Source organism: Hypomesus transpacificus, chromosome 5 (assembly GCF_021917145.1).
Source record: "Hypomesus transpacificus isolate Combined female chromosome 5, fHypTra1, whole genome shotgun sequence".
In the NCBI taxonomy this organism is placed as follows: domain Eukaryota; kingdom Metazoa; phylum Chordata; class Actinopteri; order Osmeriformes; family Osmeridae; genus Hypomesus; species Hypomesus transpacificus.
The window spans coordinates 288,981-316,866 of record NC_061064.1 but is presented as its reverse complement, the minus strand read 5'-3'; the positions used below and the strand labels follow the sequence as shown (position 1 = coordinate 316,866).

Sequence of the window (27,886 nt, the reverse complement as noted above, 5' to 3'; positions counted from 1 at the left end):
CACACACAAATACAGGCATCCACATGAACACACACACATCTTTCCCATGATGGAAAATATACCTGTTCTCTGCACGGCTGCTTTTGAAACAGAAACATTTTAGGACATGTACAAGGCATGGCAGATGTGATGACTGCAACAGATACAGAGAAAGCTTGCATTGCTTGGCATGCAGATCACTCATTATCATTTTAAAGTGCTGCGCCAGTCCGCCCCCACCCCCCACCCCCACCCCCCACCCCAAATGATAGGACACAATCAAACATGCAAACAGGATGGAAGGCACAAGCAAACAAAGAAGGTCCACATGGATGTTCATTCGGATGCACACCCCCTTCGGGAGACACGGGTGTCATGGCAACGAGCTCAGGCATCTGCAAGTGCCACAGTCTCAATCAAAGAGAAACAGGTTGGATTGATGAGCAGGACAAACCCATTGGATATGTTTGTGCTTGACAGTGAGCTATGAGGTTTCCCTCACTAGAGTGGAGAAAGGTGGCTCTCTAAAAGACGGTTATTAATTCTCTGTTTGGCAAACAATTCCTCTGGCCAATTACACAAACCATTATTTTGCATTTACAGGAGACAAGAAAGTGTGTTATTAACTCCACAGTTATGTGTCAGTGTCTTTGGTTTAAAGAACACTGTAAGTTAGCAAGTAGAAATTCTTCTTCTGAGTTTATTTATCTGAAATGCATCACAATGTATTGGCCGTTCCATCATGCTTTTTTCAAGTTAGGCTACATTACTGCACTGAACACTGGCAAAAGGCTGTCACGTTGCTCTCTATCTGACATTGATGAATGTACTTTATAAGCCCCTTCAACACTCAATACACCCACACGATGTGACTCATAGACACGCAAACACACACACACACTTTCTCTCTATTTCTCTCTCTCCCCCTCGCACTATATTCTCCTAAATGTCTAATGTAAACGCTTGCTCTCAGGTAATTTTGCTCGCTGCTATTTCAAAGGAACGGTGTTTCAAGAATGCCACCTGGTGGAATGTACAGGATATAGCCAGAGAACTCGGATTTAGCCATGTTCGTGTTCCTCAACCCTGCCAAAATGGTATCCATGTGTCGCTTAAAACGCAGTTATAGAACTGAAGTCGAATCGTACATTTCGAAAACGTGTTATTATTTATGAAATAATTTCTGTCATTCAAAGATTTTGATTAGACTTTGGCAAATAAAGAAAATTGAAAATATGGACGAATGTAAAAAAAAAAGAATGAATAAAGAGAAAAGACAAATGGAATATAGTAATAATCGTATTATTATATTTTTTCTTTATAGTGAAAATAAACCAGAATGTCCTTGGATGTTTTGTTAAGTAAGGCTATCCCACAATGCCTTGCATCGACTTCAATCTATGGCGGATGTAATGCACCATGCAGTGCGCTGACCTATTGAAGAACTATTGTAAACAGCGCATTTAGAAATCATACAGTTAAAATAGTCGTTGTCTTAATATAAGGAGCTTATTGTCTAGCGTGATGAGCAATCTACGCGTTATTTTCACTTATACTGCACTCTTAGGTTTAGTTGGCATGGGCTATGCAATGTGGGCAGCGGTTGCACCTGGGGAGGACAGGAGGAATCAGTTGATAAAGGTAAGATGTACACGTACCTAATGAGCGAGTAAGTCATAATATAAAGCTTTGAACAAGGCCTAACATGTTTTTGTGAGCTAGCATGAATAGCTACATGTGCAGTCTCTAGCCATTGCTGTCACGTCACTCTTTTTGCAACTCTGATCAGAATCTTCCAGAGTCAAACCCGGTGAGAATGGAGGAGTCGAGAAGGAGGACCGCGCTCATCATGCAAGTGCTTAAAGAAGCTGCGGAGACGCCTGATAATATTGCCAGAGGAACTGGGGGGGCGCAGAAGTAGAGCTACGGGAAAGGCGGACGGTTTCTCTGAAGTCTGGTGGAAAGAGACCGTGTCAACTACAGTGTTCTGGCATCAGTGACTGAAACGGTCTGAAATAACTAATAATGACCTTAAACTCGTTCCGTAAAGAACGATCATTTTCTCATTGGTGTTAGAACGGAATTGAATGTTGTGGAGCACAAGTGTGTTCAGTTATTGCTGAGTCTCTTAAGAGAATTTATATTTCAAGCTAGAACTGTCCCACCTGAGTTCTCTATGGTTATGGCCAACTACAAGCACGAGATCTTTCACGAGTCATAGGCTACAAGTCTGGAAATTCGTGGAATTATGACGTGCTCTTTTGTACATAACTTTGGATATCCCGTGTATTCTCCAATCAGGACATTAAGTAAGAGATTGCCAACCCCTGTTGGCCAATGCAAGGATGTTGTGTGCTCAAGAAGGTCAAACTATTGGCCATTGGTTACTCTCTAGAATAGCCAACAGCATACCGCATAGCGCGGAAAGGAAATGTGTTCAATAAAGGGATATGTCTATTTATATTCAACTTTCCCGATTCGGAAGTTTGATTGTCATTGCTATGTATAGGTACGTAAATTAAATATGTAATGACACAACCTGGTGTAATCCCGTAATCATTTTGGTTTGGGCTATGAAAATATTGTTGGGACATAAAGACTTATGTCTGTTGTGGGGGGAACTAAAAAGCGTGCTGCACCCATTTCCGACCGGTTAATACTGCCCACTTTTTCGGTTGTGTGAATGCTTGATCTGAAGGTTGTGTGCAAATTGTTGCAGAAGGTTCATTTACTTAAAATGAATGCAACTTCAAGCCAAGAATCTTGAGTGACGTAGGTTAAGGCTTTATGGCAAACTAACCTAAAATATTTCCGAACATTGCAATTAGCTAACGCAGTTGATCTGAGCTTACCATGGCGACACCACCCGTGGCCACGGCATCACCACCCCCAGTATCACCGGATTCAAGTCAGTTGTTTGGAAACTGTTGGAGTTGTCGGGCTGTCACCGGTGGCGGTTTGTTGATGTCTGCGGCATATGTATTCCAAGCTGCTCGAAATGTGATGAAACAAGGCGGAACAACATCAGTGGGAACTGTCGCTCAGATAACTTTTGCAGCAAGTGAGTCAATAGTTAGTGTTGTGTGATCCGTTCTCGTTGTTAGCATTGAATGTGGATCTGTATATTTTTAACATCGACGACTCGAACCATTTTAGGTTTGGCTGCTTGGGGAATGGTGATCATTGCTGATCCGGTGGGGAAATCGCAGAGGAAGACGTAAACATGTGAACGTGCCATTTTCCAAGCTTTGTCACCAACTTCAAGTCTATCTGTATTCTGACTTATATTTCTGAAATTGTAAGAGATGAACTGCAATAAACAACAATGCAATAAACAACTGCTACAAATGTCGTCTACACAATAGTCTCTGTGTTAGTTGTGGTCGAGGCATGCAGGCTCAAAGGAGGCGCTTTCAATCATATTTGTAGAAAACCATGTCGTTGGTACTGTTGTCAACAAAGCTGGAGGGAACTTTAATGACGTAGTTCCTGCAACGATCTCCCCTCACACAACCTGTCCGACTGGAACCAAGATGTCGCTCTCCTTCAACCACCGCGTTTCAATGTTATGCAGAGCGGCTAGGGCTTCTTTACAGCTGTACAGACATCAGCCGAAGACAACCAGCAATGTCTCTCTATTACGAGTAAGTTCGAATGTTGTCTAAAATATTGGAGATCTGTTTTTGTTACCTACGGTAGCACAGCATTAGCAAGCTAGCGCGTTGCTACCTACCTAGCTCAGTAACATAACCCTGCTACGGTCAGCATACTTATCCAAGTAATGTATGCGGTTTGTCAAGAGAGTACATAGGACCATTATCCACATCTTAGCTAACGAGTTAATATATATGCATTTAGCTAGCTATACTTGAAAAATGACTGTCTCATCTGCCAATTCAGACAGTGTGTAGCTCAGTTGGAGAACAGAAGCATAAAGTGGAGGAGTCGGAAGCTGAATACAAATTTGTAGAAAGACTAATTCCACCATCGCGAGTGCCTACTCCACCTAAACGCGATGGTCCTGCCCCGTCAGGATGGACCCCTCCAGCAGGTAAAAATCGACATGTCACCACTAATTGGTTCAAGGTTAAGAAGAAAAAAAAGACTGGTGAAATGATGGATGTAATGTATGTCATTGATGATTTAGGTTGGTTACAGGGGCTGATCTGTGGGAATCTGTGAAGATGTGAAACAAGGCTGTAATGATGGTGTTTACATCAAGTGGTCTAAATGTATCATGTCTGTATTTGTTTCTCACAATCCGTTAACCAGACATTACTTTGTTGACTCACATCTGTTCACAGAGGTGGTTCCTGCGTTGCCGTACATGATCCGCCGCTCGCGCATGCACAACATCCCTGTGTACACTGACATCACACACGGCAGTCGAAGAACGACACTCTTACGCAAGGTAGAAGGAGACATCTGGGTGAGTTGATTAGGAGTCAAGCAAATGCCAGTTTGAAGGACAGGACATAGGAACTTATCTTTTGTAGGTGTTTTTTGCAGTTTAATTAAGTAGTAGTTCTCTTTGTTAGAGGTATATCTTTATTGAATGTTCCTAATGTCTCGCCAGGCTCTTGAAAAGGATGTGAAAGAATACCTCAAAGAAGTTACAGGCAAAGACCTTCCAACACAGGTCAATGAGGTGACCATGACAGTTCGAGTCAAAGGCCACTTTGATCAAGAACTGAAAGAGTGGCTGCTGAAGAAGGGATTCTAACAGGACAAGTGGGTCAGTCAAGTGAGGGGAAGCCCATTGCTAAGTCACTGCAATTCTACAGTAACTTCTCAGAGGAAGAGACGACTTCATGATTCACAGACGTAAACATTAATGCTGTCAGACATCCAACTGTTGTCTGACTACAATATGAAGCTTGTCCAAGATGTCAAGAAAAAGTATTTATATGTAACACAACAAACAAATGTAGTTCAAAACATCAGTTGTCTTTGATATGTTATTTTATAATAAATACATACTCCGTTGCAAACTTCCTGCTTTTTAAGAGGATTCATAGCTGGTTCTAGAGGGGGTGGGGGAGCAGATAGGGGCCAGTTACATGAGACATTTTTGTTCACCAAGACATTTAGTCACTACATTGCTGGCGTTCCTATGCAGCACACCATTTTTTCTTAACATTTCCACTTTACATTAACGTTACCAAAATGTCAGATGAGATTAAGAAATGTTGGTGTACTTGGTATTGAGTCAAAGAGTGCAAAGGCCTTGAATCTAGATGAATTTCTTATGTCAGCAAGAAACTGCAAAAAAAAAAGAAGCACTTTACGTTTGCAATTATTTTACAGCAGTTTGACGTCATCCAGATCCAATTTACGACAACCACTAAAACAACGTGCGGCAAAACACATGCGATCGTGGGTTCTGAAAATGGCAATGAAATAAACAAATGACCGAAAACCTTTATATGTAGAACGTTCTGACTACATAACTGCAGTTTCTTGAGGTTACGTTCATACCATGGATTCAGAATTTTAAGGTAGTTATTAGACAGCTGCTATCGTCGAATTGTTTAGCTAGATAACCTAAATGTCCAGTCAGTAACATTGACGATTAGTTTTATTAAGAGTACAACGAAAAGGTTATAACTAAGAAACTTGATTGCAACATGTTGTAAGCATATGCCAACCACCATAATTTCTCAACGAAGTTCTTGTCTCTTTTCAGAATTATATAGAGCGCCACTAACGTTTCAATCCACGTTAACACGTCTGTTTTAAAGACACCATGAATCCAGTTCTACGGCAGAGAATCCCCCCGAACATTAGGACATTATTGACAGACATCAGACCCCGAGAACAACATCACTGCAGCGAATGGACTGACGAAGAGCCTGGAACTATTATAAGAGGTGGGATTGAGCTCCCAGCCCGAGGAAGCGTCAATCAAGGTGAATTCTTGACTCCGGCAACCGACGACGGGAAGGAATGTGGGTCTTCTGATAATGCATGTGTCGAGACACAGAGGCCTGTGTGCGGGCTGTGTTTATCCCAACTTTCCTGCTACACCTGCCCACGTTGCAACGTACCCTACTGTAGCCTTGTGTGCTACAGAAGTACAAACCACTCGGTGTGTTCAGAGGAGTTCTACAAAGAGTCTGTGATGCGGGAACTGAAGGCCACGAATGAAACGGAGAGCGAGGGGAAGAGAAGGATGCAAGAGATTCTTCTGAAACTGAGACACGCTCCAGATGGGGCCGAGGGAGTGGAAACGTGTGGGATGAAGACGTGTGGGATGAAGGAAACGGAAGATGGCTGGGATGATGCTGAGGGGGAGGATGAAGAAACCACACAGTCTCTAGAGCTTCTGTCAAGGTTAGCTGAGATTCAGTCAACTGGTGACGGGAGTCCTGAAGAGATTGAGGACATTTTAGCCCGTCTAAAAGAGATCGGTGAGCTGGGCGAAGAAGGGGCTGACGGAAACAGCAATGAGGGAAGCGAGGATGAAGAGAAGCTAGATTTGGTCGACAGGCTATCTGGGTTGGACATCCAGACTGTATCTGAGGAGGCCCTGTGGGAGCGCCTCACCAGCCAGGAGAAGGACCAGTTTCTGAGTCTGGTGAAGGGGGGGACGGTGGGTGTGCTGGTCCCCCTATGGAAGCCATGGTGGGAGGAACACGAGGAGGGCGAGCGGGGGGAAGCTCTGGTGGAGCTCCTGGAGGAGGATTCAAGCGACCTGGAGGGAGGTGTTTCAGCCGTGGAGGGAAGGAGCTGTGCAGGAGATGTAGAGGACACACAGAAACAGGAGAAGGTTTTGAACGAGCCAAAACGAAGGTCAGAAAGCCAAAAAGTCAAGTGGGCAGATGAGCTGTCTGAGAGTGGAGGGCAGTTAGTGACTGAAGATGGTGACGGCAAACAAAACGGCAAACAGAACGTTGTCAGCAGTGTCCTAAGATCTAAACCAACAACTGGTGTGCCTCCTGTTAGCCTCCAAATCCCTCCACTGAGTTCACTCTCCTCCAATCCATCCCCACTCGTTTGTTATGGCCTGGTCAACGTCCTGTTCGGCTACACGTTCGCCCTCAGACTATTCAACGGTGACTTGGAGCCGGATGTAACTCAGGAGTTTTGCCAGACGATCTTAGCTGTGTCTGAGTCTCTGAGCTCAGGCCGGGTATTCAACTCGGTCCCGGAAGCCCTTGAGGGTGGACAGGCTGCCCTTCTAGCAGGGGGCTACTTTGACCAAGAGGACCCTGGGGCTGGAGACAGGGCAGTGAAGGCTGTGGCTCATATTATGAGTGGGAGGAGTAGCCAGGACACTTTGGGATACTGCCTGGCAGCTTTGAGCCAGCTCAGCTCAGCCCTGTCTCAGGCCAGGGCAGCCCTGCCCAAGAGAGGGGGAGACGGGGACACTAGACGGAAGTATTTCCTGGCCATGAAGAAGTGTGAATTTTTTCAAGCTTGGGTGTCTGAAAATGGCCAGCCGCTGTGTAAACTGGCTGCGGAGTTGTGGCGAGAGCAGAGGAAGAGGGAGGGTGGAAGGAAAGCTTTGGAAGGAGAGAAGAAGAGAGTAGAAGAGAGTTGGAAAAAAGGAAGAGGGAAGGGTGTGTTGATCAAAGAAATAAATTAAAGGTTTTCATTGTGACACTTTTTTATTAATTTGTTAATTCCTTTAATCAATTCACAATTCAACAAAGTTTCAGAAATGATCCAGGCCTACCTTTCTGTTAATCTGTTCCAGAAACCCCTACAACTCCCTTATTAACCTGGGTGTGATATACTCTATACCAAACTAAATATCATAGTGCTAATGTATGACAATAAAAAGTTACAGAAAAAAAACGTTTCTTTATTTAGGCCCCAGTACAATGTAATATTTAAGAAAAATACTATACTAACAGGTGGTCAAAACTAAGTCCAGCCAATCCACCTTTTTCATCACAAGGGAGGTGGAAAATGTACACATTGAAAGGTTCAATTGATCAGGTTTTGAAAAATGCACTTCATCCAAGACGTCGTGCCGAATCTTCCTTGACGGTGGGAGCGACACAGTTCAGTATATGTATGGAAAGATCCGGAAGGGCACTCGTCTGCAGTAGGTGTCCCAGGCTAGGCCGTACTTGGCCCTGCACTGCCTCTCATCGCGAGCCTCGCGGTGAATCAGCAGGATGGTGAAATACACCACGTAGAAGTAAGGCAAGAGGTGAGAGAACCCTGGAGAGATGAATGAAGCCAACCTGCTGTATTATGACTGGGATGAACTTTTATTATTCACGTATGGAAATGTCACACGATGTGGCACATCCAGTGATGGGGGACAACAGAGGTGAGATGCTGCTTACCACATGGTAGAGACCATGCCAAGGCCATGAGAAGGTCACCAAGGTAATTGGGGTGTCGAACAAGACCCCACCACCCAGACACCAACAGGCGCTTCCCCGTTGCTGTGGCGATGGTTTCCAGCTCTGCAACAACAAAAAAAGTATGCAAGGGTGGAGACTTAAGTTGATATTTTTTTTTTCAGTTTTGGCAACCATTTTAAATAGTTAAAATCTCTAAATATTCAAGCTCCATCTGCTGTTTCTGCTGGACCTAGATTCATCTTTCTCCAGTGCAACATTCGTCCTTACACTGCACACATATTATGCACTTTGATACATAATGAAGAACATGCTATGAACCATAGCCAATAATAAGATTGTTGTAGCTGTCGCTATGACCCAGTTCTCTTTTTTCTCTCAAGACTCAACAGCTCTTAGAGAGGGTACTGATTCCTCTGGGCCATGCGTGACTAATAAATAAATCCATGTCATGAACAAGTGTCAGGATGTTGGCTGACTTGCAACACTGGGATGCGTGGGGTCACGTCGAAACTGATTCTTCTGAGAGTTGGATCTTCGGAAAATAAAATATCCCATTCCTAAATAGGGTGAGATACAACAAGATTAAATTACTTTTTTTTTTATCAGTCTATGAAAGAGAGTCTATACAAATCTTAATCAATCAATCATTGGGGCCAGCTATGTACCGTTCAGTGCTACTATAGCGGTGGCCGTGAGAGGGGTCAGGGTCTGGGGGTGGACGACGAGGAAGGCTGCTTGAAGACTGTAGACGAAAGGAACCCAGGCCAGGTCCCCAAACGCCAACATGAACCCAAAGCCATCATGCACAATGTCCATGGTGGTCAGAATCGCCTCCTGTGGAAATAATCACGTGTTCATTTAGCCGATGCCTTTATCCTAAACTGATGTTGATTAGGGTATTTGAGACGCAGTGAAATGCTCTACAGACACATTACAGTCTGTGTAAGGTTCTAACGGATGCAGATGTGGTAAAACTATAAACCAGGTATACTGAAGTCCATTCCTGTGACTCACTTCATTCCACAGGGCGTCTGCTACATACAGTAGCTGGAAGATGTTGACCAGAATCATGGCCAGGGATGGTGAGTCTCTCAGCTCCACCTCTTTCATAAGCATCCCCAGGTTGACCACAACCTGACAGGGACAGAGTTTATGGTCACCACTGGTCATTTGGTCTCCCAAATGGAAACATTACACAACCCCTTCAAACCGATCAGTTCAGCTATGCAATAATATTTCATAAAGGAGGGAATTATTCACCTTAGGATTTAACACCCCATTTGAACTCACCCAGCCAATCAGACCTGGTCTTAGCTCACAGAAATATTTCAGATCGAACACTCCTATCCGTGGGTTCAGCTCGCGTCCCATGAAGAAGTCATACAGGGGGTTACCTGGACAGGAAACCAAAGGTGTGCGCACAGGAAGTGGATATATATATTTTTTTCAATTTCATTTAGAAGATGCTTTCGAATGCAAAGGAACATACTGCAACCTTTTCATCTGCAGTCCAATGCTCTACGACAGAGCCATGCCCATTCCATTCACAACTTATTTCACTGAAACTTTTAGTGTAGTTTCTGACCTGTGTTGCCCCCCAGTGCGAGGGCCGGGGCAGAGGCCCAGAAGGAGCGGATGTAGAGGTACAGGGAGAGGAGGAAGGAGACTCCGATGGCACACACCGCCAACGGCAACATCAGTTCAAACAGATACCCCAGCGGCATGTCCAGCCATAGCAGCACAGCAAACAGCCCGGCGCTGATGCAAAGAGCAGAAAAACCTGGTGGAGGATGAGAGAGAAACAGCTGGTCAGGGATTGGTGGTCGTGTGTGTGAGGAGGATGGGGTAAGAAGGGGAGAGTTATAAGGACGGAACGACTGCAGTTGGGAGAGAGAGTTATGTACCGAGGGTTATGTACTGTGTGTGCGTTTGTGTGGAGTTTGGACTGGGTGGAAAATCTGTAGTACGAAGGCTGAAGGCCAAGGACATGGAAACAGATAAAGAGCAAAGTAACAAGTTAAACTGTAATACACATCAATCTGATCAATCTTCAACGAAAACATCCACACAGAAGGTGCACTATGGCAAACTGCCTTGATCTGTTACTCAAGTATTGGACTGGCCACAGCAGGGGCTCTGTCCAAGACCTACCTTACCGTTTATAGGATACTTGAGTCTGGATCCATCCCTCAGAACCAATCCCTCAGAAACCTGCAAGAAAGATCATGAAAACTGTTATTCGCATACGTACGACATACAATTGTAGCCCCCTGAGATCGCCTCGATAATGAAAGGCGTACTATAAATAAAATGCATTATTTTGCATTAAATGCTGGGATTCACTCTACAACATCTACACTAAAGGTATACAGTGTGTGTCAGGATCTCTGAACCAGGTAATCATTCCCACCTTTCCCATTGGTAACAGGTAGAGGAAGCTCTGGAAGCCCACCCAGCTCAGTATGAGGACCAGGGCCAGGGGGTCCCATAGCTGGCTGGCAGGAGGCAGGACCGGGGGCCACTGGAGGACGCTGGCGGCCGGAGAGCGACACACACACAGCAGGTAAAGGACCGTGAGAGGCAGGAACACTGGAATACACGTAGCACCTTCACAGGGGGGAGAGAAGCAGAAGATGTTATGTAATATGAGCCTGGGTTTAATTATATGTATTATAGTGTGTTCATTCAGACACTATCCATCCAAAGTGATACACAGAAAGGGGGTTTAAACCTGGCACCCCTTGGTCACTCATCCCTTGTGAATGTTTAAATTGATTCTTATTTCATGACAATACATTTCTCACCTAAAGTTCCTCCAAATTCCCTCTCAGTTGAATGTGATTTTTTGTGTGTAGGCTTCATGTTCCGTCTCCTGTTGGAAAGGCAGGGGCAGGGAACATGTGAAAAATAGGAATAGCACAAAAATAAATACGCGTTGTAAAATCTGATACTCTGGTATCCTGAACGATGATTATAATAACAGATTGTAAAAAAAACACTGAGGTACTTGGGTTCAAATTCTATGTTTAGCAATATATAATTCAGAATCCCTCTGAATTCCGAGACGCAATGCTAATAAATAAAGACAATGTTACATTCAGCATGCATATTAACTCTACTGTTATCGTTTCTCACATTCTTTCCTTAGCAGCGCGTCGCTGTCATCTCCGCAAGTTTGGTTTCACGCCTCTCGCCCGAGAACAGGCCCACTGTGCATGACTCGTCTCTCAACCAATGAGATCAAGTCTTGGACATCAGATGAGTGTGGAGAGGGGAACCTTTAACCAATCAAATGACCGTTTTTTCCCGGAAACACCTTTTTTTACACACACTAACTTTCACAATAAAAGTACCTGAACGGTTAGCGTAGAATGTATACACACCTGAGAAACATGCTTCTACAGTTAAAAAGCTTAATCGTGTTCGACCAAATCGTGTCTTTCTGAATATGTACAATGTTCCCTGTCCCGAACATAGTATATATAGTTGAATAATACTTTGGAAGAATCATGTCAACGATCCTATTGTCAGATAGGCCTACTTTATTGAGTACACACACAGAAAAGCATAATCATTTCATCAATAATCATTATTTTGCCAGCAGGATCAGTGAAAAATGAAAACAGAACAAAGTGGAATGATTAAGAGCATACATGAGGAAGAGATAACTCTTTTTTTGTCAGTTTTGATTTAATAGAACTTTTCACAAATCATTCATACTATTCAAATATAGCACCACCTCCATAACTTGCCTCCCTGTCCCAACATTCAAGAGTGTCCTAAAACATAACATCCACACAAAACCTTTCTGAATAGCAGCCAGTGTATAACACAGTCTTCACCACTCAAGACAAGGCCTCTCTTGCCCTTCGACCTTTAACCCCTCTCACAGATGACCTCGATGACGCTCTGCTCCATGGGGGCGGGGTCGAGGCCGCGGTGGGCGGTGCTGGCCACGATCTCGTCCAGGAGGAAGTGGACCAGGTTCTCGTCTGAGACAAAGCGCCACAGGTACATCTGCAGGTAGTGGCAGTCCACCTGGATAAGAACAATACATGTGTTCACCAAGGAGACACTTTTCAAGCAATGTACAGGGGGGATTTGGACCTGGGACCTCTTAATCTGCAGGGGACTGCTCTGCCCGCTAAGCTCTGCTCCGTACCTGGATCTGCTGCAGGCCGTAGCGACCGAAGGTGCGCAGACGGACGCACTCCAGGAAAGTCTTCAGGCTAATCTTGATGATTCCCGTCAACACTGAAACCTGAGAGAAGAGATGACGTCAGAGACAGAAGGTGTTGGATGGAAAGATGGTGAATGACATTCAACATTTCTTCAATGTAAGAAATGTACAATAGCCGTGATAGGAAAATACAACAGACAAATACAAACTAAATCCAGATTTTTTCGGTGTGTGGTTAACTAAGAACCTATTCTTGTTCGCTCCTACCTTGTTAAACTCTACCGGGCTGAAGATATCAATCCTTTCTGAGAACAGCTTGTGTATGTTGCTCAGGAGATTGGTATCCATGGGTGCACTGCAGAAGAAAGTCATACAAATATGAAATATCAAAAATCTAAATCTAATTGTTTACAGTATAAAAACCAAGCAGAAAGGGTTAGTAACCTGGGCGTGTAACTGGGAGCGTAGCGGGCTTGCTGTCTGGAGCTGCTGTACACAGAGAAGGTCCTCTTGCTGGAGTCACTACTGTGGGCCTTCCTCACACCCTCCTCATACAGCAGGCCCACCTGCAGGGAGTACGGGGGCCAATCAGGACGCAGCACAACAAGTGGAGGGTCTCAACATTCAGCCAGTCAGGAAGCAGTAGCACAAATTGAGGTTGCTCAGAGAGTCACATGATGCTATGAGGAAGAGGGCCGGCTGTGTGGATGTGAGCTTTACCTGCACGTCGATGGACGTGGTGTCCTCCACCACCCTCTTCATCACCGCTCGCACGTTCCGGGGCTCGATGGTGTTGACCCAGTCCCTCGTCTCCACACTCTTCCTCAGCATCTGAGAGATGATCAGACCCTGAACCTGCACACAGAGCCAGTTGGTGGGTAAGATAACAGCCCTGTTCGGGCTGGGAGGAACCATGGTACTTGGAAAAACAGAATAAATGTATTTTCTAGTTTCAGGTTTATTTATTATTAAGTACATTTTAATTTTTGGCCTTCTTCCAAGTTTCCTAGCAGTCTATCCTAATCCTATTCATGCATAAATTCTAATCCTATGTTGGTTTAATATTCTTATCAACAATGTATATAATAGATAATGACTGTAACCATGACGCACCTTGACGTAATGATTCAGCAGTTTCTGTGCTGCCTCGCGAGCCTCTGAACACAAAGCTGTTACCGCGGTTACAGGACTATGATGCTGAGGGAGAGGAGCAAGAGATTAAACACACAACGTTCCTGTCGTGACGTTGTTTTTACCTCCTTACTGAGAGATCACAGTTGAACTGTTCCTGGCAAACAATACAGACCCTTTCCTTGACTCTGACCAGCGAAACACTGTCACAACAACACACTTCAGATACTAGATTATCTGCTATTTTTTACCACACGCACTAATATGCGTACATTCATAAACATAAATCTAGGAAAACTTCAGATCAAGAATCTTCAAAGTGAACCGTTACCTGCACGAGGAACTGCTCGTCCGTGAGGGTGAGGATGTAGGAGATGGTGGAGGTCTCGTAGTCCAGGCAGAGACGGGACAGGAGCAAGAGAAGGGCGGGGGGCGTGGACCCCCCCCTGTCCCCCGCGCTCTCACAGAACTGGCGGGACGACTGACACACAAACTTGATGAAGCTGACCACGAGGCTCTCTCGCACCCCCTGGCTGCAGAACTCCCCCTGCAGACAGGCAAGAGGACGGGCAGGAGGACGGGCAGACGCACAGTAAGCAGGTGTGGTCGCACAACATTTACATTTAGTCATTTTAGCAAACGCTCTTATTCAGAGAGACTTACAGTAAGTACAGGGACATTCTCCCCGAGGAAAGTAGGGTGAAGTGCCTTGCCCAAGAACACAATGTCATTTTGCACGGCCGGAAATCGAACCAACAACCTTCTGATTAATAGCCCGAATCCCTAACCGCTCAGCCATCTGACCCCCGCCCACAAACTATAGAGGCTAGGAGATGGTGTTGATGATGGGGGGGCGAGGGGGAGGTTGGGTGAAGCTATTTATACCTGCTCTAGACTCACTCTGAACACAGACGTTGGAACAGGATAAAAACCAGATCTGGGGGTAGAAAACAAGATCTGAAGGCACATATCAGATCTTGAAAGAGCTTCCTAACTGCACAGGTTCAGCTTGAGCATCCTTACCTTGAAGTAAGGCTTGTTCGAGAAGGTAATGTCCTTTGCCGTGAAAAGGTGCACAGACGCCAACACAGACTTGATCTGGTTGAGAATGGAGGCGGACAGGGAGGAGAGCAGCTCTGGCAGGCTGGTGGGGTTGTCTTTCCCCATGGATGACCCCCCGTGGCCCCCCACCCCCGAGGCCCCGCCCACAGAGAGCCGAGGTGCCGCCAGGGCCTGCCTCACGTCAGTCAGGCTGTCCAGGTAGAAGCTCTGGAGGGCCGCGAGGTACTGCTTGATCCGCTCCCTGGCCGCCCGCACCACGATCTCCGTCCCCTGGCTCGGCACCGCGGACCCGGGGAGGAGCTTGGTCACGGCCTGGAGCCGGCGGTGGAAGCGGTCCAGAGCGCGGACCAGCAGGGAGTTATCCCCGACCCCTCTCTCCTCCTGGATCCTACGCTCCACCAGGGAGAAGTAGCGGGAGGCCAGGTTGTCTACGAAAGTATGCAGCTTGCCGTTGGCCATCCCGGGGATGTTTTGGGACACGAGGTCGCCCTCTTCTGGCCGGTTGACGAACAGCTCCTGGTAAGACGCGATCACCAGGCACAGACTGCTGACAAACTCGTTGCAACCTCGGTCAATGAATTCTAAAATGTCCGTCCGGGAGCTGGGAGAGGGCAGGGCGCTGGCTCTCGGGGAGGCGCCGGAGGGAGACCTGTGAGAGGACACGGCAGGGGGTTCGGCCACGGCGGCGGCGGAAGGGGGGGGAGGCTGGACCAGCTCCGCCTCCAGCCCCAGGAGGTCTGCTTCCAGCCGTGACTGGGCGTGGCTCAGGAACTTGTCGCAGAGCTCCTCGGCCGGCTCGTCCAGCTGCAGCAGGAGCTCCACGCACTCAGACAGGTCCTTGGAACTGGAGCCTCCGTCCCTGCGGACACAAACCACAAGGTGTCTTCATCTGAACTGGGATCTTTAAAACAGATCGGAGGGATCCCCTCCTAGAGACGGCTGGAGGTGCAGAGAGGGGCAGACCATGCCCTACCTGAACTGGAGAGAGAGAGACCAAGCCCTACCTGAACTGGAAAGAGAGACCAAGCCCTACCTGAACTGGAGAGAGAGACCAAGCCCTCCCTGAACTGGAGAGAGAGAGACCAAGCCCTACCTGAACTGGAAAGAGAGCCCTACCTGAACTGGAGAGAGAGACCAAGCGCTACCTGAACTGGAGAGAGACCAAGCCCTACCTGAACTGGAGAGAGACCAAGCCCTACCTGAACTGGAGAGAGAGACCAAGCCCTACCTGAACTGGAGAGAGAGACCAAGCCCTACCTGAACTGGAGAGAGACCCCAAGCCCTACCTGAACTGGAGAGAGACCAAGCCCTACCTGAACTGGAGAGAGAGACCAAGCCCTACCTGAACTGGAGAGAGACCAAGCCCTACCTGAACTGGAGAGAGAGACCAAGCCCTACCTGAATTGGAGAGAGAGACCAAGCCCTACCTGAATTGGAGAGAGAGAGACCAAGCCCTACCTGAACTTCTGCCTTAGCTCCAGCGCCAGCTTGTCCATGATGTCGTGGCAGTCGTCCTGTATGCCCCTGAAGGAGGGCATGTGGCTGTACTGCTGCAGGACGCAGCGGGCTCGACGGTGGGAGCTCACGGCCTGGGAGTAGGCCTGCATCTCCAGACACTTGTTCAGCCTGGCCGGGAGCTCGAACAAGAACTGCAGCTTCCTCAGGAGGGTGTGCACCCCTGAAGGGTTAGGGGGGAGGGGAGGAGGGGGGAGAGGAGGAGGAGGGGAGAGAAGGGGTAGAGAGGAGGTGGAGGGGAGAGGAGGAGGAGGGGAGAGGAGGGGTAGAGAGGAGGGGTAGAGAGGAGAGGGGAGAGGAGGGGTAGAGAGGAGAGGTAGAGAGGAGAGGGGAGAGGAGGTGGAGGGGAGAGGAGGGGTAGAGAGGAGAGGGGAGAGGAGGGGTAGAGAGGAGAGGGGAGAGGAGGGGTTGAGAGGAGAGGGGAGAGGAGGGGTAGAGAGGAGAGGGGAGAGGAGGGGTAGAGAGGAGAGGGGAGAGGAGGGGTAGAGAGGAGAGGTACAGAGGAGAGGGGAGAGGAGGTGGAGGGGAGAGGAGGGGTAGAGAGGAGAGGGGAGAGGAGGGGTAGAGAGGAGAGGAGAGGGGAGAGGAGGGGTTGAGAGGAGAGGGGAGAGAAGGGGTAGAGAGGAGAGGGGAGAGGAGGGGTAGCGAGGAGAAGAAGAGAGAAAGGGAGGTTATGGGAGGGGATATTTGAACTCAATCTGCAGTCAAATGCTCTTCCACTGAGCTATACCCATTATCAAGATAGTGATGGAGATGCATACGAGCGTGAGATGATTGCTTGTGTGGGTTTTCTACCTGACAGTTTGGTGATCTGAGCGTGCTGATCCTGAAGAGTCCCACTGATGCGGGCACTGAACTCTGTGATGGCGGCCATGTTGGTGGTGAGGCAGTCCATCTCGTCTTCCATCTTCTTGAAATCATTCTTCATTTTTCTGATGGTGTCTGGTGAGGACGAGCAGGGCAAGATTTATCACGGTCAAAATCATAATGTCCAATATTTACAGTGAAAAAAGAAAGAAAATAAAAAGATCATGGTTGGGCTAGAGATTCGTCTTCTCACCAGTAGCAGATATGAACTTGTTGTAGTTCTCATACACCAGAGTTTGCATGTCACTGTCCAAGGAGCGGATCTGCTTGACCATACAGGTCTCCTGATCCATCAACTCCCCAAGAGAACATTCTCTCCTCAGCTGCAAACACCCAAAAGAAACAATCAATGAACAACACAGAGTTGGCCTACAGCTTGTCTGATAGCTGAACCACCCTTAACCGACTACTTCACTGCATCTCCAGATGACGTTACCTTTCAACCAACTACTAGGCCTATAGTGTGGCAACATGGAACACTATACAATCGCTACAGCATATACGGCTTTAGAGAAATAGTGAACAAATTGCAAAAACACGTCTCATTTACCTTGTTGAGATACACATCAGGATCAAAATGTGGCCCGTTTATATCGCAAGGATCTAGCGACTCAGCTTGATCCACGGTCTTTCCTTCCTCATTCAGACCGTAATAAAGCTTCAGCATGCCGTGCACTTTGCGCTTCCGCGCTGCGTCGGAGTCAGGAGAGCTCGTAGCTGCAGAACCTGTATCTTTGTCCATGTTGACAGACTGTCGGTGTGTACTATTAGATATGAATCCCGAAAAAGTAGTGGATTCAACTGACAGCTCGCTACCACCCGGCTAGCCTGCTCAGGAAAGCTACCACATCATCAAATCGAGCATCCGGCAGAGCTAGCTACCACGACTAGTGTAAACATTGTCTGTATTTCTGCTTTCTCTCATTCTTCCAGTAGGGGGTGCAAGTGACGTAGCCTACGCCAGACAGTTTCCACTGACTTTTTATTGTTTACAAATGTTTACTTAAATGAAGGAAAATGGATAACATAACAAACAAAACCGTCTTTTTAACTATTTAATTCAACCACAGTGTTTCAGAAAGATTAGTAGAAAGATTTGTTAGAATGATTTATCGTGGGTAGAACAAGACACTGGTTAAATATGGTAGTGCATATAGTGTTACAGATATTACAAAGGAAAGATTAAGATTGAAATCACAGTCTCGATATACACAAAACAAGATGAAATAAAACTTAATGACAAAAACACTGAAGGCCAAAGTGACCCATCGTTTTACCCAGAGAGACAGCTGGACAAGCTCATTACAGTTCCCTAGAGGCCAACTTATTACAAATAAAAAAGGCACTTGGTCTAGCTATCCAGACACTGCTAACTGGAAAGGATAAGGCTTTACATGACCTATTGCTTCATATTTACGTGAACATGAGGTCAAACATGTGAAAGTGAGACCACATCAAAATGATACAAAGACTTAGAAATAGAAATGTACACCGTATTCAAATGTATCAATAGTGCAGTTTAAAATACTGAAAGATGGGATCATACAGAAAGTGAACCTATCAATTTTATGGGTTTCTCTCAACAAAACATACATTGACATTACATCATTCAAGACCATGTTTTTTTGCAGCTGTTAGTTGAACAATTCAAATCAATGTTATAAAAGACCACATTCTTCAGTTTGTAAACTTATATTTACATTAGAGATGTTGTATTGACTGACTGAAATTATCCTTCTGATCGAACCAAACTTGAGAGAGAGCACCTGTTGCGTAAGTAAACATACTCGGTGAGTTGTCATTAACAAGCTCCACTAATAAAATGTGCAATATTCTAGAACAGGGAAGCTACCTGCTCAGAAACAGACATGCAAACACTATCAAAACCAAACAACTTAACTGTCTAAATAGTTTGTATCTAGAGCAGTGTTTCTTAACCCTGGTCCTCAGGGAATCCCTGTCTTGCATGTTTTAGATGTTTCCCTGCTCCAACACACCTGATTCAAATAAATGGGTCATTATCTAGCTCCGTAGAAGCCTGGTAACGAACATGCATTTGAATCAAACGTGTTGGAGCCAAGAAACATCTCAAACATGCAGGACAGGGGTTCCCTGAGGACAAGGTTAAGAACCACTGATCTAGAGTAAGGTTGCACAGATAACAGCAGTCTTTACAAAAGTTGCACAATCATGATTTGTCCAGCCATTCCATAATATTCTCCCCATATTCATGTTTGGTTTCTACATGTTTTGCATACGTGATAAAGGGAATATGTTTGCTCTACTCACGGAGTCCCTCTTTGAGGGTTAATGACATGCAGTCACACATCCTTTCTGTAGGTATTGGCGCCCATTATCCCAATATTCTCATATTACATTTTATACACACACACACTTCTGCATAAATACGTATTCACACTTTTGTCCCTCAATTGGTCCATTTGCATGATATCAGGAGATCAACTCTTAAGCTCCTTCCGTTTCGTCTGTGGGGGAAACCAAGTGTTTCCTACGTGCTCGTGTTAGATCTACTGATTGTGATTACCCCTAAAAACATAGGACATCTTTGATTTGTCCCACATGTCCCTGCATGTCAAGGCTTCAAGGTCTCCAGACAGAGTGAGGGTGGAGACCAGCCCCAGGACCAGCCCCAGCCTCAGCCCTGCTCCAGACTCTCCGACACCTCCACCGCAGAATATGTGGGGGCCTGGGCCTGCCTGGTGAAGAAGGAAGCAGCTCTCTTTGGCTTGACACGCTTAATTTCCTTACCTGCCCAGGAGAAGAAGAAAACACACAAGAATAAATTAAATGTCTACGTAGCACCAAGTCTGAAATAAAACAATTACAGCTTATCGTTTAATCATTTAGCAGACACTTGTATACAAAGGATTCGAATGTGGGTTCTTTGATCTGCAGGAAAAAGGCTCTACCACTGAGCAACACCCATCCTGCTTAATCACTGCGGTTAACACTGAGGTTTACACATCAGAGAGCGGGCGAGCAAGCAAGAGAGATAGAGAGAGATGGGGAGAGTGTAAGAGAGAGTGATGCCGAAGTGAGTCAGCGAACGAAAAGAAACCAGTGTCCAAACAAGTGCCGCAGCTGAGCCAACAACTGGCTCGATGACTCACCGTTGTCCACATAGTCGATGGTGCTGAGAGAGTTCACCCTGCTGCACACCACGCTGCTCTGCCTGCGTAGCTTCCCCCGCCTGCCCCCCCGCCTGCCCCCCTCGCCTCCCCCCCGCTCCTCCGTCTGAGGCGACGGAGCCACGCCGTCCTCCTCCGACACGGCGGCAGCCTCGGACGTCGAGCGCAGCTCCACGCAGAACTCAATCAGACCGCTCATCAGCTCCGCCTGGAAACGCACGACACGGGGGAGTCATGTGACAACTGACCAATGATGTTCCTTCAAATCCCATTCTGTATGTCGCTGTGGATCGAAGCCTCTGCTCAACGAATACAAAGTACATCTAGAAGATGCTTGTATCCAAAGCCAAGCACAGACGGGGGTTTTGAACGGTATACGGTACATCCAGATACATGAACTAACAGCGTTAAGCACAGTGTGATCCTGAGGGTTTGCCTGTGTACTGGTCTGCAGTGTAGATGTAATACCTGTTTGGAGTAGATCTTCAGTAACTTGTTGACAGGAACGCCTGCGTCCTCCCCGTCAAACTCCAGCCACAGGATGTGGGAGTCTCCCTCCCCCTCAGGGTAGCTGTGGTCCCAGGACAGCTCACTGAAGCGAAGGCCCAGAAGCACATGCTGACAGAGACAGCGTCAGGGTGGAGAGAGAGGGAGGGGGGAGGGGAGAGGGAGGGAGGAAGTGGAAGGGAGAGAGAGAGATACAAGGAAGGCCTTAATCATGGGAGTGAAAAAGGGATGACATATCATTTAACCTGTGACCTCATCTATTCCTCACCCCCCAACCCCCTCCTCACCTTCTCCTTCAGGTCAATCACATACACGCCCTCCAGGCTGATCCCCACGTTCACCGCTTTACGTCCAGACCTCTGCAGGAGTCCCTGAACAGGTTTGTCAATCTCCCCAGCAAAGAAAGCACACCTGCGAACCACACAGGTGTTAGGTAGAACTACCCCCGCATATAAAACACAAGCTTATTCTAACGATTTATTTTCACTTCCTCTTGAGCAATTAACAAAAAATTATTAAGCCCCCCCCCCCCCCCCTCCGTACCCGTAGTAAGGCAGAGAGTGGCAGGTGCTGAGGTACTGGCGCAGGTGCTGTGTGGGTTCAGGGGGGCTCCCTGCCGAGCCTCGTATCCTCTGGTACTCCTCCAGCAGCTTCTTCTCCAGCTCCGCATGCCGGCTGCCCTTCCCCCAGAGGGAGGAGAACAGGCCCCCGCCCAAGCCCGCTACGTGCACGGGGAGGAAGGACGACAGCTTCTTCTCCCTGAGGGCCGAACCAGAGACGAGGGTTACGTTTGTGACTGACCAAAACTAGATATCTCCATCCATAAACAAACAAACAAAAGCAAATTTTAACACCTGCTTTGTTTATATTTTTGGTTAAAAAAAAATGTCTTATGCTAATTGTACATTCACATGTTATTTTCAAGCTGTTTTGAACCAAAAACGACTTGGAAATACCACAGCATGTGACAACAGACGGGCGTTACCTGACAACAGCGGCGGCTTTCTGGTTGTCCAGGCCGGTGCCCTCCTCCAGGGCCAGAGACAGAGCCCCCAGGCTGGTCCAGTGGCCAGGGTCGCAGGGGTAGCGCCCCAGGAGGATGTTCCCCCGCGCCTCGTCGTACAGCAGCCTCAGCACCCCCTCATCTTCAATCTGGAACCAGGGATGGGACATACACTCAGCAGACACCAGGCTTTGAAACCGATTACATTACAACCCTTTGGCTCATAATAAATCTTGTTTTTTAAGCAGTATTGGTGATGCGAGGGAAGCACAAAGCTGATGTTTGGTCGACACAGTTGTGGGAAGGATGTTTACTGTACCTGTAGTTCTTTAGACTTGGGATAAAACACATTTCTTCTGTACTGCAAACAGGGTTCATCTAAAAGTTGAATAAAGCAGTGTAAACAAAAGGATATTACACAAACAAAAGACTCATATTCCACTGCTGACAGATGCACAACAAGGATTAGGATTAGAGTGGACTAACCAGGTCATACTGACTGTGTGTAATGTGCAAACAACATTTCTAGAAGAAAATGAATCATCAAAATGGACAAGGCTAAACCCTCCAGCAGGAGAGAGAGAGATATGACCTGCGAGCCCAGGGGAGCACGCATGGTTCCCCCCCAGCTAGGCAGACGGGCTCACCCTCGGATATGTCCTCCTGCGAGGCTTCGGTGAAGCGATACAGAAGGTCCTGCCACTGCCGGCACAGTTTGTAGGGCTGGTGTTTCGGCTTCAACTGCAGTTCTGAGGGAGGAGAGGAAAGATGCAGAAGGAAAACAAGATGGCAGAGTTCACTAAACCAGGAAGAGGGCATTTACAATGCACGCTAAACATTAGTCTCTAACTGTCTGTAATCAGTTTGGTTATGAATAGTGATTCGCTGTCATTCTGAAACATTCAGACAGGTCACCTCAAGAGGTTGAATTATACATAAATTACACTGTGCATCTTCGCTGACCAACAGTAAAAAGTTTCCATTAACACCACATCTTTTTTTTGAAAGATGATTCTAACAGCATCCTATGGTTTTCAAACCACAAAAAAGTCCCTCAAGGTGGTCACATCAGTTAAAAGTATTTGTATGAAAGAACCGTTGTTATTACCGAGCAGGGGGGAGCAGAGCCAGAAGGCAAAGACGTCCTGGATAGCGTCTGGAATGTGGAGAGCCTCGCGGACACTGCGACCCAGCTCGTGTACACTCACACAGCCAACTCCCTCCACACACAGGTGAACCGCACTGTCGCCAACTAAGTAGACTAGAACATCCTGGGCTGCAATGCAAAGCACACACAGGGAAACGATGACACAATTCATAAGAATAGCAGGCTTTAGGATTACATTCCGGCGGCCATCAAGGATTACTATTGAGGTCTTATGAAAACCTCCAAACTGGATGGGAAATTCAAAGGGTTGATTGTCGAACCCTTTCCCCGAGTGACTTTTCACTTCCAGTGGGAGTGTTTTTGCTGTTCGTCAGTGTTTGGTATTTCATGGATTGTGACGAGCATGACCCGTTTGAAATGGAGATGTGTGTCTTAATGGAAATTTCTAAGGTAAATAACTAGAAGTAGGTCACTTTCAGTTGCATACACACCGTAATGTCACAGGTTTGTCCAGTCTTAATTGTTCTCGATCTTAGCCGACACAATAGATTGTAAACAAAAGCTGGCTAACCAGCTACACAACTGACCGCGGGTGACGGATGAGGCAACGCTTCCTCTTTGCGAATGTCCATCTGATGACTCCGGGGCAAAACCACACTCATCTCCTTCCATCTGAAGCAATAGTCAAAAGATTAAAAGTCTGTAAACGTTAACTGACATGCATGTTAATCTAAGCAAGATCAATGACAGACGCTGCTCTTAAGAAGCACTTTCAGATAACTCTGGAATGTAAAGCTAAAGTTAGCTGGCTAGCTAGCAGTAGAAGTGACAGATTTGTTCTAGCTTGCTAGCTAGCACCACCGCTGTGGAGCAACACATTTCTCCCGTTTACCTTTTGATGAAATAAAATTAGTGTCCAAAAATCCGTAAGAAATTGTAAAATATGTATGATGTCTCCTTCCCAAGCTGTAAAAAAAATTAAAAATAATATCAACAATTCCCTCGTACACAAACAAGTCTGGTCAAGCACCGCCAAATGTCAAGACAGGATAGCTCCCACTAACGTCTACCGCCTCTGGACGTGCCCACGTATTTCACATGGGGTACGCACGTTTTAGGCACCGGCGGAGACCACTTTAAAATATGGGAGGAAAGAGATGTTCAATTTGCAATTTGTAAGGGTGGAGCAAGCAACTAATAAGTAGGTTGACTAGTAGGCTATACACTATGTGTTAACTAATAAAACGATGTGAAATAATTACTAGTATGGACACAGTCTTTCTAAATGGGTATCGACACAGTATATTTTATCGACATTTTGCTAACTGGATAGTGCACATTTTCACCACGGAACGGCAGCAAATCGCACTGGAAGGCAGGACTGAGGATATGTAATGAGGACATTACGTGAAAGCAGCAAGCCTCAAGTCTAAAGATGAGGACGTGGGTACAGAAGAAGCTAAAAATAAGTTAAAAACTCAGATAAGGATCTTCATGAGACAGTTTGGATGTGTATTAATTGTGCAGTAAAGTGACGCGCAACAGGTAGGCTAACAATGTATTACTGTAAATAATCTCAGTCTGCCACTGTTATGTGGCGTACATTATGTTCAAGACAAAAACTGAATATTTCACCATAAAAGTGTTTTGCACAGACCCTTCTCCGCAAATATCAGTTAATCTCACATTTCTGACATGTGTAAAATAAATTTAAAAATGCTATAAACCGGATTAGAACATTTGGAAAGCACTTGGCAAACTAGAACTGTAAGAATAGGCTACATTATAGTTTGAGGTTATGGTTGAGTTCAAAGATCATATTACCGATCTGAAGTATGACGTTCAAGTTCAGCATCATCATCTGCATCAAATTATGAAGTTAAATAGCGAAATGAAGTTAGTTTCTTAATAACTTTTTCAAAATGTACTGAAAAATCACTAATATACACCAGATTATTCTACTAATGTGTGGCCTACTTCATATCAAAACAATTTTACCTGTGCTCAAAATCAAACACTGCTCTGCTCTCAAATCATAAACAAAGTGATCAAAATGATATACACTATCAAGCAGTCAGTAAACCAAAAAATAGAAAACCCATTGTTCAAAACATATAATTCTCAGGGAGAAGTACATTTTTAATCTCAAAACAAATTTCATATTTATCCGTCATTGGCTTTTGATGAACAAAAACATGTTCTATCATAATAGCTCAAAATTGATCAGAAATTACTACTCTGCTTTGCTCTTTGCAATTTTCTTTGTTCTTTCTCCTCCTTTGTTGATATAAACCTGCAACCAGTCAAAATATATTGAGCAGTCAGTGCTGTTACTGTAACAAATGGAAAGCACAATGTTCAGGGCCATACAATTTGTTCATTGTACAGTATACAGCCTACAATGCACTGTACTCTATGACTGTACTACAGTATACAATACTGAAAGGGACTCAAATTTAAGGAGCAAACGGGATCAATGTGCTTCTTCTTGTCTTTGTGCTGGGTCAGGCCAGAGCACTTTGTCAACATCACAAGCAATATTTTCTCACCTTCAATAAGCTGTTTGCTCTCTGAACTGTCTTATACTGGTTATGTCCCATCATTTGAAACAAGTGAAATCAATTTTGAATGATTGTGTTCAGTCACTGACATGTTTTCTCTATTTGTATTTGATTGTTGCCACTTGTGTTTACCAGTATGGATGACATGTGCATCAGAGTGCAAAATGTGTTTTGAGAATGAGAATGTGTTTAGAGTTTTGCTGAAAAGTGTAAGTGAGATCTGCAAATTGTGTTTTACCATGGTGATATGGTTTACAGTATTGACAACAGACAAGCACAATTAGCTCAATTAGTTCAGGGAACTGAGCACTTAGTTCAGCCAATGGGTTTGAGTGTTTTAGCAATTGAGAGCAACTGTAATAAACAACACGCTTCACGTTTCAGTGAGTTGTGCATAGACGGGAAAAGCCATGCCTTTGGTGGAATTCGCTGCAGGATGCGTTTCAGGTAATGTGAACAATCCTCTCGTGTCAAATCGAAAAATCTAGATTTCATCAAAACTTTACATGACATTTGTATTTGAATGGTATACTTGGCGGTCTAGATTGACAGAACGTTCTTGTGTTCCCCTTATGAAGGTGGTGTTGGATTGGCTGTTGGCCATCCAATAGACACAATGAAGGTCAGAATATACGTCAGCGTGAACGTCATCTTTATGTTTTACGTTTAAATTCCAGTTTTTTAGGCACCATTACTAACCTCCGTGTTCCATACCTGTGTAGGTGCGTCTGCAGACCCAGAGTAAATATAAAGGGATTCTTGATTGCATAACAAGGACCTACTCTCGTGAAGGGGTAGGCTTTGCATACTCTAACCCTAAATGAAGCTTGAAATTTGTGTATGCAAGTGTAGTCAGTAACATCAGTAGTACATTTACAAATGACTTTCTTTCTCTTTAACATCTATTTATATATAAAATAAAACTTTAATAATCCACAGGTGGGAACATTTAAAAAAATTATCTTAGATTTTGTAGAATGAACTGTACCGAATACAAGATCTTCACATACACATATCGAAAGGCCAGTAATGTAATTTTGTTTTCTCTTCATTCAGCTTTTTCATCTATGTTTTGTTTTCTCTTGGTCGAATCAGATCCATGGGTTCTTCAAAGGCATGGCCTTTCCGGTCCTGACCACTGGCATCACCAACTCTGTGGTGTTTGGCTCCTATAGCAACGCTTTAGACTACCTCACTCACTCCCAGGGCAACGAGAGGAGCAAAGGCAACAACGCCTCTGCGGCAGCTGTGTTCGCGGCCGGGTGCTTCTCTGGTGCGACGCAGGTACACTGCTGGGCTGCGGCTGTAGCGTGGATAAAAAGTTAGGAGAGTTTGGATCAGCTTCTGCTGAAGTGACACAATGTGAGTGTGAAGATGTGATTGGTTCTCAAACGATGGTGGTCGAGTCCCGACGTGGGGTGTGGAGCGAGGGTGGGGACGGGATGGGGTAGAGGTGGGAGGGGTTAAGAACAGAAGTACCTTCCTTTCTAAAGAGGTTTGTATTTAAACGGAGGGGTGGACGTTAACTAAAACGTGAAAGCATGAATGTGGAACATAGCTCGTTTACAGGTGTTTCACTACAGGCTTTTGCTTCCAGGTGTTGGTCACAGCGCCCGTTGACCTGGTGAAGGTACGCCTGCAGACGCAGACCCAGGAGGGAGGCCGATACAGGGGCCCCGTCCACTGTGCCGCGGTGATCCTGAGAGCGGACGGGCTGAGGGGCCTGTTCCGGGGAGGCTTTGCCCTGGCCTTGAGGGACGTGCCCTGCTACGGACTGTACTTCCTGCCCTACGAGATGACATGCAGGGCCCTGACTGAGAGCGGAAAGCAACCGGGTGAGTGGAGTCGCTCGTGGTTTCGGTTTGCGTGTCGCAGCTCGCTCCCCTGCTCAGAGGTCATGTTGGTGTGGATGAGTATGCGTATGTTGTTAACTGTGCTTGCCTGATCCTTGATCTTCAGGCACAGTCCTACCGACGAGCACCACAATGACACCTGTCACACTGTACAATGTCTGAAACGTCGGTCGGTCACCCTCAGGTACGTTCGCAGTGTTGATGGCGGGCGGGCTGGCGGGCGTGGTCACATGGGCCTTCGCCACCCCCATGGACGTGGTGAAAGCCCGTCTGCAGATGTCGGGCGCTGGGGGCCAGGAGTATGACGGGGTCCTTCACTGCATGCGTGTCAGCCTGCGAGAGGAGGGACCCAGGGTGTTCTTCAAAGGCCTGCTGCTCAACAGCCTGAGAGCCTTCCCTGTCAACGCTGTCACCTTCCTCAGCTACGAGAGCCTCATGCGGTCCTTCACCTCCCTGCCAGCTGACTGACCCGCAAGGACAGCAGGGTTTCCCACAGCACTTTTCATTTACTGCGGCCGCCTAAGCAACACACGCCCGCCGCCTTAACTACGTAGTCCCAAAAAAAACATTCTTTTTTTTAAATAGCGATATCCGCAGTTCTCCTGTTTTCTCCCTTCCATTCCAAACCGTGACCAATGCCAGTCTTCCTT

General features: G+C 46.2%; 7 protein-coding genes across 8 annotated transcripts; 4 read left to right on the top strand and 3 right to left on the bottom strand.

The window, feature by feature from the left end:
* Positions 1 to 1,364: 1,364 nt before the first annotated feature.
* Positions 1,365 to 3,327, top strand: LOC124467907 (ubiquinol-cytochrome-c reductase complex assembly factor 3). Its single transcript, XM_047020417.1, has 3 exons — positions 1,365 to 1,620; positions 1,769 to 3,040; positions 3,136 to 3,327. The coding sequence occupies exons 1-2, from the start codon at positions 1,504 to 1,506 to the stop codon at positions 1,898 to 1,900; spliced, it is 249 nt and encodes an 82-aa protein (XP_046876373.1). The 5' UTR covers positions 1,365 to 1,503; the 3' UTR covers positions 1,901 to 3,040; positions 3,136 to 3,327.
* Positions 3,328 to 3,424: 97 nt separating this feature from the next.
* On the top strand, positions 3,425 to 4,970 carry mrpl49 (mitochondrial ribosomal protein L49). The gene is made up of 4 exons (XM_047020418.1): positions 3,425 to 3,623; positions 3,880 to 4,030; positions 4,284 to 4,408; positions 4,556 to 4,970. Exons 1-4 carry the CDS (start codon positions 3,513 to 3,515, stop codon positions 4,700 to 4,702), a joined length of 534 nt encoding a protein of 177 aa, XP_046876374.1. The 5' UTR covers positions 3,425 to 3,512; the 3' UTR covers positions 4,703 to 4,970.
* Positions 4,971 to 5,306: 336 nt separating this feature from the next.
* On the top strand, positions 5,307 to 7,601 carry znhit2 (zinc finger, HIT-type containing 2). The gene is made up of 2 exons (XM_047020415.1): positions 5,307 to 5,477; positions 5,666 to 7,601. The coding sequence occupies exon 2, from the start codon at positions 5,726 to 5,728 to the stop codon at positions 7,565 to 7,567; it is 1,842 nt and encodes a 613-aa protein (XP_046876371.1). The 5' UTR covers positions 5,307 to 5,477; positions 5,666 to 5,725; the 3' UTR covers positions 7,568 to 7,601.
* On the bottom strand, positions 7,600 to 11,524 carry tm7sf2 (transmembrane 7 superfamily member 2). The gene is made up of 11 exons (XM_047020416.1): positions 11,436 to 11,524; positions 11,105 to 11,172; positions 10,711 to 10,907; positions 10,457 to 10,511; positions 9,886 to 10,080; positions 9,591 to 9,694; positions 9,315 to 9,434; positions 8,966 to 9,134; positions 8,777 to 8,857; positions 8,280 to 8,402; positions 7,600 to 8,151 (listed from the first exon to the last, which is right to left on the bottom strand). Coding segments are annotated over exons 1-11 (1,275 nt in total). The 5' UTR covers positions 11,438 to 11,524; the 3' UTR covers positions 7,600 to 7,990.
* Positions 11,525 to 11,824: 300 nt separating this feature from the next.
* Positions 11,825 to 17,969, bottom strand: vps51 (VPS51 subunit of GARP complex). The gene is made up of 12 exons (XM_047020810.1): positions 17,606 to 17,969; positions 17,249 to 17,378; positions 16,984 to 17,130; positions 16,132 to 16,351; positions 14,635 to 15,532; positions 13,943 to 14,158; positions 13,594 to 13,677; positions 13,201 to 13,335; positions 12,925 to 13,046; positions 12,748 to 12,835; positions 12,463 to 12,561; positions 11,825 to 12,338 (listed from the first exon to the last, which is right to left on the bottom strand). Exons 1-12 carry the CDS (start codon positions 17,795 to 17,797, stop codon positions 12,177 to 12,179), a joined length of 2,493 nt encoding a protein of 830 aa, XP_046876766.1. The 5' UTR covers positions 17,798 to 17,969; the 3' UTR covers positions 11,825 to 12,176.
* A 51-nt stretch (positions 17,970 to 18,020) lies between these two features.
* On the bottom strand, positions 18,021 to 23,905 carry frmd8 (FERM domain containing 8). Its single transcript, XM_047020121.1, has 11 exons — positions 23,715 to 23,905; positions 23,410 to 23,494; positions 22,823 to 22,990; positions 22,362 to 22,463; positions 22,034 to 22,092; positions 21,697 to 21,863; positions 21,255 to 21,470; positions 20,999 to 21,122; positions 20,673 to 20,822; positions 20,187 to 20,412; positions 18,021 to 19,824 (listed from the first exon to the last, which is right to left on the bottom strand). Exons 2-11 carry the CDS (start codon positions 23,492 to 23,494, stop codon positions 19,712 to 19,714), a joined length of 1,410 nt encoding a protein of 469 aa, XP_046876077.1. The 5' UTR covers positions 23,715 to 23,905; the 3' UTR covers positions 18,021 to 19,711.
* LOC124467729 (solute carrier family 25 member 45) lies at positions 23,017 to 27,796 on the top strand. 2 transcript variants are annotated; one of them, XM_047020123.1, is made up of 7 exons: positions 23,017 to 23,272; positions 25,768 to 25,830; positions 25,962 to 26,005; positions 26,106 to 26,177; positions 26,479 to 26,667; positions 26,981 to 27,218; positions 27,421 to 27,796. In XM_047020123.1, exons 2-7 carry the CDS (start codon positions 25,794 to 25,796, stop codon positions 27,702 to 27,704), a joined length of 864 nt encoding a protein of 287 aa, XP_046876079.1. In that variant the 5' UTR covers positions 23,017 to 23,272; positions 25,768 to 25,793; the 3' UTR covers positions 27,705 to 27,796. The 2 variants fall into 2 exon arrangements, with proteins under 2 accessions (XP_046876079.1, XP_046876078.1); XM_047020122.1 differs by lacking the exon at positions 23,017 to 23,272 and adding an exon at positions 23,991 to 24,367.
* The last annotated feature ends 90 nt before the right edge of the window (positions 27,797 to 27,886 follow it).